The sequence below is a fragment of the Ammospiza nelsoni genome, chromosome 14, assembly GCF_027579445.1.
Source record: "Ammospiza nelsoni isolate bAmmNel1 chromosome 14, bAmmNel1.pri, whole genome shotgun sequence".
Lineage (NCBI taxonomy): Eukaryota > Metazoa > Chordata > Aves > Passeriformes > Passerellidae > Ammospiza > Ammospiza nelsoni.
The window spans coordinates 18,020,015-18,029,831 of record NC_080646.1 but is presented as its reverse complement, the minus strand read 5'-3'; the positions used below and the strand labels follow the sequence as shown (position 1 = coordinate 18,029,831).

The window sequence follows — 9,817 nt, the reverse complement described above, 5'->3', positions numbered from 1 at the left end:
CACTGGGGACACTGGGGACCAGTGTGAAATCTCTGTAGTTGGGTTACAAGGACTGGGGACACTGGAGACACAAGGCTGGAGATGTTGGTGACATGGTGCTAACGCCCCAAGGAGCTGGAACCAAGGCTAGACAGAGTTAAGAGGAATAAAATGGAGATTTATTGAAGTGCCTTCAAAGGCCACACCCTGGCAATAACTGAGCCACAGCAGTGGCTCTGCCCGGACGGCTCCAAGATGGAAGCAAAGCAGGGCTTAGTCATGAGATCTCACATTTTTATAAGTTTTAGTCCTTTTGTATATATGTGTTAACTGTCTAGTTAAAAGCTTCAAATTATGACGTTTCATCCTCCTTGGTTGCTTGCCCACCCTCCTCTTTTCACAATGCTTGTGCTTTGGACCTGAAGTTTGAAGAGATTGTCCTTGAGTCTCCAGCTAGAACAGGATTGTTTTGTCTCCACCACCCTGTGAAAAGATCCCAGTAACACAATATAAAGCTAAAGCAGCACACCAACACAGAACAGAAAAACTTAAAACCTAGGGAATTAGTGCTGGGGGTGCTGAGGACACTGTGCTGGGGTCAAGGAGAGACCAGACTGGAGATGCTGGGGCCACAGGGGACACTGTCCCAGCTGTGAGGGACCCAACATGGACACTGTATGCCAGATCCACGAAGGCTTTTGGCTGGTAACACTGGGGACCCCATGCTGGAGGTGTCGAGAACATGATTCCAGAACCATGGGGACCTTTTGCCTGTGACCCATGACAGTGGGGACATGCCATTAACTCAGGGCCCTGGCACTCAGCCCCTGTGCTGGACTGTAGGGACTGTGACAGCCATCTGGGGACCCAAAATGGTGACTATGTGGGACCACAGAGGGCTCTGCACCGGGTGCACTGGGGACCCTGAGGTCCGTGGAGGGGACCAAAAATGGTCACCCTGTGCTGGGGGGGCGAGGAGCTGCACTGGGGACACTGTGGACTCTGCACTGGGGACACTGGGGATACTGTTATTGTGCTAGGAACACTGTGGACCCTGCACTGAGGACGCTGGGGACACCGGGCTGGGCTGCGGGAGGGCTGTGACAGACAGGGAGGGGCCCCACAATGGTCACCCTGTGCTGGGGACACGGGACCCGCGTTGGATGGAGGGGTCACTGTGAGGGACACCCAGCACGGCCTCCCCTGTCCTGGGACAGCCACAACACCCGGCCCCGGGCCCAGCCCCGCGTCCCCTCACGGCGCTGCCCCGCCCCTCACGGCTCGGGGGGTGTCGGGGGGGGGGGTCCCCGGCGGTGACGTCATGGCGGCGCCGCGGGGTGACGCGGTGCGGCGGCCCTGACGTCAGGCGCGGCCCCCCGGCAGCATGGCGGCCGTGCCCGCGCCGGCCGGCCCGCGCTGACATGGTGAGGGCCGGGGCGCGGAGGGGACGCGGGGACACGGCCGCGGCCGCGGGGGGAGCGCGCCCGCCGAGGGGGCGGGACGGGCCCGCGGCGGCCCGGGGCGGGGGAGGGGCAGCGGCCCTCGGTGTCCCACCGTGTCCCGGGGTCCCCCGGCTCGGGGCGGGGATGGGGCCGGAGCAGGAGGAGGGACCCCCGCGTCGCCATCGGCCGGGCATCCCCGGCAGCTCCGTGCGCAGTGCCCGTCCTGCTCCTCCATCCTGCTCCTCCATCCCGCTGTTCCCATCCTGCTCCTCCATCCTGCTCCTCCATCCTGCTTCCCAATCCTGCTGTCCCGTCCTGTTCCCCCACACTGTCCCTCCGTCCCTCTGTTCCCATCCTGCTCCCCCATCCTGTTCTCTCCCAGTTCCCCCATTCCAGTGTCCCCGTCCTGCTGGTCCTTCCTGCTGTCTCCATCTTGCTCCCCTCTAATCTGCTCCATCCATCCTCCCTCTCCCAACCTGCTCCTCCATCCCACTGCCCCCTAAATTATTCCTCCCGTCCTGCTCCCCCCATCCCACTGCCCACATCCTGCTGCCCCCAAACACTCCCCCCAACCCCTATCATTCTCCCTATCCTTCTGCTCCCCATAACTGCTTCCCCAAACCCACCGCCCCCAACCCTCTGTCCAGAACCAGCTCCCCCAGTTTGCTCCCCCCTCATTCCCTCCCTGTTAATGTGCTCCCCCAATCCCCTCCCCACCCCTGTCCCCCGTCCCTGCTGCCTGCCACCCCTGTGTCCCCAGGACCTCAAGGGCCAGTACTGGACGGACGATGACTCCGACGGGGACAATGAGTCCGAGGAGTTCCTCTATGGCGTGCAGGTGGGTGGTGGGACCCCGTGGTGCCACGGGGGGCTCAGGGACCCCCAGCCCGAGCCCCCTGCCAGGCCTGGGGAGGCTCTGGGTGTGACAGTGCTGTGCCACAGGGGACCTGCGCCGCCGACCTGTACCGGCACCCGCAGCTGGACGCCGACATCGAGGCGGTGAAGGAGATCTACAGCGAGAATGCCGTGGCCGTCAGGTGGGTGCCCTGCTGCCCTGCCCCGGGCACTGCCAGGCACAGGGGCATAGCTGGGCTGTGCCAGGATGTCTGTGCTGTCCCTGGGCACTCAGCTGTGCCATGCCTGGGTACCCAGCTGTGCTGTGCTATCCCTGAATACCCAGCTGTGCTATCCCCAGGTACCCAGCTGTGCTGTGCTATCCCTGAATACCCAGCTGTGCTATCCCTGGGTACCCAGCTGTGCTATCCCCAGTCATCCAGCTGTGTTATCCCTGGGTACCCAGCTGTGCTATCCCCAGGTACCCAGCTGTGCTGTGCTATCCCTGGGTACCCAGCTGTGCCATGCCCAGGTATCCAGCTGTGCTATCCCCAGTCATCCAGCTGTGCTATCCCTGGGTACCCAGCTGTGCTATCCCCAGGTATCCAGCTGTGGTGTCCCTGAGTACCCAGCTGTGCCATCGCTGGGGTACTCAGCTGTGTTATCCCTGGGTATCCAGCTGTGCCATGCTCAGGCATCCTGCTGTGCCATCTCTGGGACACCTGGCCATGGTATTACCAGAACATCTGGCCACAGCATCCCCAGGCATCCTGCTGTGCCATCTCTGGGACACCTGACCATGGCATCCCCAGGGCACCTGGCTGACATTGCTCAGACATACCCTCCCCAGCTCACTGGCCACAGCGTCCCCTGGGCACTTGGCTGTGCTGTCCTTGGGCACTCAGACATGGCATTCGTGGAGCATCCAGCTGTGGCAGCCCCAGGCACTCATTTGTGCCATCTTCAGACACCCAGCTGTGCCATCCCTGGGCACCCAGCTGTGCTGTATTCAGGGCACTCAGCTGTGGCAGCACTGCGTCACCTGGCCATGGCATTGCCAGACACCCAGCAGTACCATCCATGGGTTACTTGGCTGCGCCATCCTCAGGCATCCAGGAGTGCCATCCCCAGCACACCTGGGCAGGCCATTCCCGGGTACCTGACCATGCCATCTTGGAGCACCCAGTAGTGGCACCCTTGCATAACCAGCTGTGCCATCCAGCTGTGCCATTCCCAAGGCACTCAGCCGTGGCACCCCTAGCACACCTGGCCATGCCACCCCCTGAGCACTGGCTGTGCTGTCACACTCCCAGGTTCACATCCACATTCAGGGCACTCCCCCCATGCACACACTTGATACGTGGGGAGCCACAAGTGCTATGTCCCTGTCCCACGAGCCTGCCCACCCTGGCACAGTGGGCACCAGGCCACTGTTCCAGCACTGTGCCACCCCCCGTGCCACAGCAATGCCTGTCCTCACAGGGAGTATGGCACCATCGATGACGTGGACATCGACCTCCACGTGAACATCAGCTTCCTCGATGTGAGTCCCTGGGGTTTCCCCAGCACTGCTGGCATGGGGAGGTGGGCATAGGCACCCATGGGGGCTCCAGATGTCCCAGCCTGGGTGGAGCTCCCGTGGCTGTGCCAAAGTGTCTGTGCCCTGGCAGGAGGAGGTGGCGACGGCGTGGAAGGTGCTGCGGACGGAGCCCATCGTCCTCCGCCTGCGCTTCTCCCTGTCCCAGTACCTCGATGGCCCCGGTGAGTGGGCACGGGCGGGGTGTGGGGTCCCTGTGCCCTCAGGACAGGCACAGTGCAGCACCCATGGCTCCTCATCCTCCTCTCTGCCCACAGAACCGTCCATCGAGGTTTTCCAGCCGTCCAACAAGGAGGGCTTCGGGCTGGGTCTGCAGCTGAAGAAGTAAGAGCTGAAACATGGTGGGCACCCAAGGGTGGTGGGTGGGGTGGGTCACAGAGTCGCTGTTGTGCCCCAAAACTGGCCACGTGCCACATGTCCCCTTGCCACTACCTTTTATATACCACACAGTCCTCTGACAGGCTCACCGCCATCTGTGTGTGGGGAAGAGGAGGGGCTGGGGGTGTCATGGACCACCAAACACCCATGGGTGCTATCCTCCCTGTTTGCCAGAATCCTGGGCATGTTCACATCCCAGCAATGGAAACATCTCAGCAACGATTTCCTGAAGACCCAGCAGGAGAAGCGGCACAGCTGGTTCAAGACAAGCGGCACCATCAAGAAGTTCCGTGCTGGGCTCAGCATCTTCTCACCCATTCCCAAGTAAGGTCCCTATGCTGTCCCCACCAGCCCTCCATCCCCTCATCCTGGGTGAGGCCTGGCACTGTGCCTCAGTTTCCCCACTTGGATGCTGCTGCTCCCTACCAGATCCCAAGCAGGTGGAGGTTGCTCCCAACGAGTAGCTGATGGGTGGATCCAGCACTGGGTGATGGAGGAGCAGGGAATGGTGACAGACAGGTGCTCAGGGGGATTCTGTGCCTGCAGGTCTCCCAGCTTCCCTGTTATACAAGATTCAGTGCTGAAGGGCAAACTGGGCATCCCCGAGCCTCGCGTGAACCGCCTGATGAACCGCTCTGTGTCCTGCATGGTGAAGAACCCCAAGGTGGAGGTTTTCGGGTACCCACCCGCCAGCACCCAGGCAGGTGTTGCCCCCTTCAACATCCTGGTGGGTGCCACCCCGCCTTGGGGTTTGCTTTTCTCTTCTTTCCCCTTCCCAGGGGCTCCTCTGGGGTCTGATTGTTTATTTTGGGGTGCTGGGACCCCCATGGGATGGGGGGAGCCCCTGTAGGGTTTCTTGTCTCCAGTCTTGGGTGATCCTGGGGAGCTGGAGCCTGGCTGTGGGGTCCAGTGGGATTTTACCCCACTCGTGGTGCTGCATCCCTGCTGTGCCAGGGAATATTGGCATGTTGGGGGTCCTGCTGTGCCAGGGAATGTTGGCATGTTGGGGGTCCTGCTGTGTCAGGGAGTGTTGGCATGTTGGGGGTCCCACTGTGCCAGGGGGTGTTGGCATGTCAAGGGTCCCACTGTGCCAGGGGGTGTTGGGATGTTGGGGGTCCAGCTGTGTTGGGAGGGGGTTGCCATGTTGGGGGTCTCACTGTGCCAGGGCACACTGGAATCTCAGGAGTTTTCCTGTGCCAGGGTTTTGGTGTGTTGGGGGTCCTGCTGTGCCAGGGTTTTGGTGTGTTTGGGGTCCTGCGGTGCTGGGGGGCTGGGGGTGCCCGTGCCATGCAGAGCTGGGGCTGTGTGGGAAGGGGGATAACGCAGCTGGCCCCACTCTGGTTCCATCGCAGGTCGGCGGCCACTGCAAGAACATCCCCACGCTGGAGTACGGCTTCCTCGTGCAGGTGAGAGTCCTGCATCCTGCTCATCCTCAGCCTGCTGCCCTCAGCATCCTTCCCCACTGTCCCACTTCCCACTTATCCATGTCCTGCTATCTGGAGCATTCTCCTCGCCACCCCATGTCCTGCTCATCCTTCTCCTGATGCCCAGAGCGTCCTTCTCCCTGTCCCACATCCCACTCAGCCCCATCCCATTGCCCAGAGTATCTTCCCCAGTGCCCCACATCCCACTTATCCCCACTCCACTGCCCATATCCTCCTCCCCGCTGACCAGAGTCCCACTCATCCCCATCCCACTGCCTGGAGCATCCCCCAAGCCCCGTGCCTGCAGCAGGGCCTGACTCCCTCCATCCTGCCCTCAGATCATGAAGTACGCAGAGCAGCGGATCCCGACGCTCAACGAGTACTGTGTGGTGTGTGACGAGCAGCACGTCTTCCAGAACGGCTCCATGCTGAAGGTGGGGTGGCAGGGCCAGGCCAGGTGCGGGCTGTGTCCCTGTGTCACCATCCCTGACACTCAGCACCCTCCTGTCCCCTCCACAGCCGGCCGTGTGCACCCGGGAGCTCTGCGTCTTCTCCTTCTACACGCTGGGCGTCATGTCCGGCGCGGCCGAGGAGGTGGCCACGGGTGCCGAGGTAGGGCTGGGCACGGTGTCACCTCCCCCAGTCCCCTGGGGGCTGGGCTGTCCCTTCAGTCCCTGCTCTGCCCCAAGGTGGTGGACCTGCTGGTGGCCATGTGCCGCGCTGCCCTCGAGTCCCCTCGCAAGAGCATCATCTTCGAGCCTTACCCCTCTGTGGTGGACCCCAACGACCCCAAAACTCTGGCCTTCAACCCCAAGGTAAGCTCTGGGGGGGGACAATGCTGCCCCACACCAGGGGGTGATGGGGAGCCCCAAAGACCCCTCTGATGGCCACTCCTCTCCTGCCCCATGTGCAGAAGAAGAACTACGAGCGGCTGCAGAAGGCCCTGGACAGTGTGATGTCCATCCGGGAGATGACCCAGGTACGTGGCGTGGTCCCGCAGCCCCATGTGACCTCCCCAGTGTGTGATCCAAGCTGGGAGTGGCATTTTGGTGCTGATCTCCATCTGCCCATGACTGGGTGGGTGCTAGGAGACCCACCTGCACCCCATCTTGCCTCTGCCAGGGGTCCTACCTGGAGATCAAGAAGCAGATGGACAAGCTGGACCCCCTGGCACATCCCCTCCTGCAGTGGTAAGGCTGAGGGTGCTGCAGCCCTCTCCTGCTGCCCCTTGTCCCTCCCACTGCCCCACATTCCCCAGGACATGGGATGGAGTGGGGGGCAGCCAGGTATCTGGGGCACAACCCTCTCATCACATTTCTTTTGGGGGGGTCACGAGCATCTAACGATCTCAGGGCAGATTGGGACCACCTTTTCTGACTCTCTTCTTCCTTCTCCTCTTCCTCCTCCTCTTCCCAAGGATAATCTCCAGCAACAGATCCCACATTGTCAAGCTGCCTCTCAGCAGGGTAAGGGGCCAGGCCAGGCTCCAGGTGGGGTGCAGGATGGAGGGTGTGGAATATGGGAGGTGGAATGGAGGGATACAGGAGATGGGATACAGGATGAGGCGTGTAAGGATATGGGACGGACAATGGAAGCGTCTGGGATGTGGGATGGATCCCTCAGGGTGGGGTTCTAGCCTGGGAGATATGGGAGTCAGGACAGGGATATAGGAAGGGGGATGTTTGACACAGGCTGTGGGATGAGGACAAGACAGGGATGCAAAGGACCCTTCTGGCAAACTTGGAGTCACCAAAGCCAGGCTGGGCTGGAACCCGGGCCCGGCAGCCGTGCATGATCTCTGTCTGTCTGTCTGTCCTCTCTCCTGCCGGCACTGCCGCTGCTCTTCCCGTTGCCCTGGTAGCAGCTGAAGTTCATGCACACCTCCCACCAGTTCCTCCTGCTCAGCAGCCCCCCGGCCAAGGAAGCTCGGTTCCGCACGGCCAAGAAACTCTACGGCAGCACCTTCGCTTTCCAGTGAGTTCCCAGGGCAGGGATGGTGGGAGCCCCCCGGGTGGGTGCCCTGGGGCTGAGGATGATGATGGCTGATGTGGGGCTGGCTCTTTGCAGTGGCTCTCACATTGAGAACTGGCATTCCATCCTCCGCAACGGGCTGGTCAACGCCTCCTACACCAAACTGCAGGTACCGAGCTGCTCCCTGCACCCAGCACACCCAGGGCAGCAGGGGGGCAGGGAAGGGGCAGGAGGGCAGGGAGGGAGCAGACATTGGGAAGTGCCAGGCTTCCTCCACTACCACTGTGCCTCAACTGTCGGGGTGATCCCACCATGCTCACCCTGGTATTTTCCTGCAAGCTGCATGGAGCAGCCTATGGCAAGGGCATCTATCTGAGCCCCATCTCCAGTATTTCCTTTGGATATTCAGGTAAGAGGCTGCCTGCACTGTCCAGTCCTGCCTGTGCTGCCTGGTCCTGCCTGTGCTCCCATTCCCACTCCCTGCATGGGCCTGGGGAGGTTTGGCATCGTGCTGGCTGGAGAAGCTGCTCAGGAGTGGCAGCATCCCATATCCATCCCACCACACCAGCCTCTTCCCAGCCAGGATGGGGCTTTCCCAAACTCCAAAGAGTCAAACCCTCAGCATTTTCTAGGCTTCAGAAGGTGCTGCACACACTTTTGGGGGGTTCCCAGGGCTCAGGAACACTGAGGGTGGCAATCCTTGTCTGTGGCATGTGTCCCTATGTCACTCCAGAGTGTTTCCTGAGAGACTGACAGTCCCTGCCTTGCTTCTTCCACAGGAATGGGGAAAGGGCAGCACCGGATGCCGTCGAAGGATGAGCTGGTGCAGCGCTACAACCGGATGAACACGATCCCCCAGGTGATGGGCCAGGGGACACCGGGGCAGGATGGGAATGGGGACATGGCACCCATGGGTGTTTGGGACAGGGTGGTAACACAGGCTGCTCTTCCCACAGACCCGCTCCATCCAGTCCCGCTTCCTCCAGAGCCGCAACCTGAACTGCATCGCGCTTTGCGAAGGTGAGGGGATGTGGGGGGATAATGGGGGGGCGCAGGCACCTCTGGGGTCACCAGGTGGGTGGAGGGATGGAGGGACAGGCCCTCTGTCCCCCATCCCACCTCCAACAGCCCCTTGCCCCAGCAGTGATCACCTCCAAGGACCTGCAGAAACACGGCAACATCTGGGTCTGCCCTGTCTCGGACCACGTGTGCACACGCTTCTTCTTTGTGTGAGTCCGGCTGTGCCCACCCTGCTGCCCCTGCGGGACCCCCGCAGAACCCCCCTGACCCCCTTCTCCTCCTGCAGGTACGAAGATGGCCAAGTGGGAGATGCCAACATCAATACTCAGGACCCCAAAATCCAGAAGGAGATCATGCGTGTGATCGGGACTCAGGTGTACACAAACTGATGGTGGCGGTGGCACCCTGGGACCCCCCGGGCACCGAGTGAGCCCCCGGGCAAGGCTGGGCAGGGGCCGAGCAGGTTTTGAGCCCCCCGGGCAGGGCAGAGCCGGGGCAGCACCAGCGGCTCCACCTGTACATAGGCGTTGGGCACCTGTGAGCACCAGGCAGGTTCAGCGGTCCCTTATCCCCTCCCTGTCCCCAACTCTGTGGCAGCCTGGAGAAGGAGCCGTGGGTCCAGCGTGGCTGGGGACGGCCCCTCCTGGCGTTGGCAGCAACGGCGTTTTTATCAACGATGAGAAACTGAAGCAAAAAAAAGTAACAAACAACCAAAACAAACCCAAAAACATAGGAAAAAAAAAAAGAGAAAAGGAATCAGTGTTTGTGGATTTAACTTGGAATTAAAGTGTGGGGTGTGGGAAGGGGATGCTGGGGAAGGGATGGGGGCACAGGGAGGGAATGGGATTGTGAAGAAAGGGGCACAGGAAAGGGATGGGATCACTGGGAGGGGATGGGATGGAGTCATGGGGAAGGAGTGGGATTTAAGGGAGGGGGTGGGAGTGTGAGGGAGGAATAGGGGCCCAGGGAAGGGACTGGAACCTGGGGGAGGGATGTGGGCACAGGTAAGGGATGGGATTGTGAGAAAACGGTAGGATTGTGGAGAAGAGGTGGGAAACAAGGGAATGGTATCTTGGGGAAGGGATGGGATTGAGGGGAAGGGTGATCATGCAAAAAGGAAAGGAATCCCTTCACAGGGAAGGGATAGGATTGAGGGGAAGGGATGGGATGCT

At 61.1% G+C, this 9,817-nt stretch overlaps 1 protein-coding gene across 3 annotated transcripts; it reads left to right on the top strand.

Annotated features, from left to right (window-relative positions):
• Positions 1 to 1,368: 1,368 nt before the first annotated feature.
• On the top strand, positions 1,369 to 9,371 carry PARP6 (poly(ADP-ribose) polymerase family member 6). Of its 3 annotated transcripts, none has more exons than XM_059482143.1 (22): positions 1,369 to 1,403; positions 2,182 to 2,259; positions 2,364 to 2,458; positions 3,738 to 3,798; positions 3,926 to 4,016; positions 4,110 to 4,176; positions 4,405 to 4,554; positions 4,777 to 4,957; positions 5,583 to 5,636; positions 5,993 to 6,088; positions 6,174 to 6,266; positions 6,344 to 6,469; positions 6,568 to 6,633; positions 6,777 to 6,844; positions 7,072 to 7,120; positions 7,519 to 7,628; positions 7,722 to 7,794; positions 7,965 to 8,034; positions 8,405 to 8,484; positions 8,582 to 8,645; positions 8,770 to 8,854; positions 8,932 to 9,371. In XM_059482143.1, exons 1-22 carry the CDS (start codon positions 1,401 to 1,403, stop codon positions 9,032 to 9,034), a joined length of 1,863 nt encoding a protein of 620 aa, XP_059338126.1. In that variant the 5' UTR covers positions 1,369 to 1,400; the 3' UTR covers positions 9,035 to 9,371. The 3 variants fall into 3 exon arrangements, with proteins under 3 accessions (XP_059338126.1, XP_059338125.1, XP_059338124.1); XM_059482142.1 differs by having other exon boundaries at positions 7,516 to 7,628; XM_059482141.1 differs by lacking the exon at positions 1,369 to 1,403 and having other exon boundaries at positions 2,113 to 2,259; positions 7,516 to 7,628.
• Positions 9,372 to 9,817: the final 446 nt, after the last annotated feature.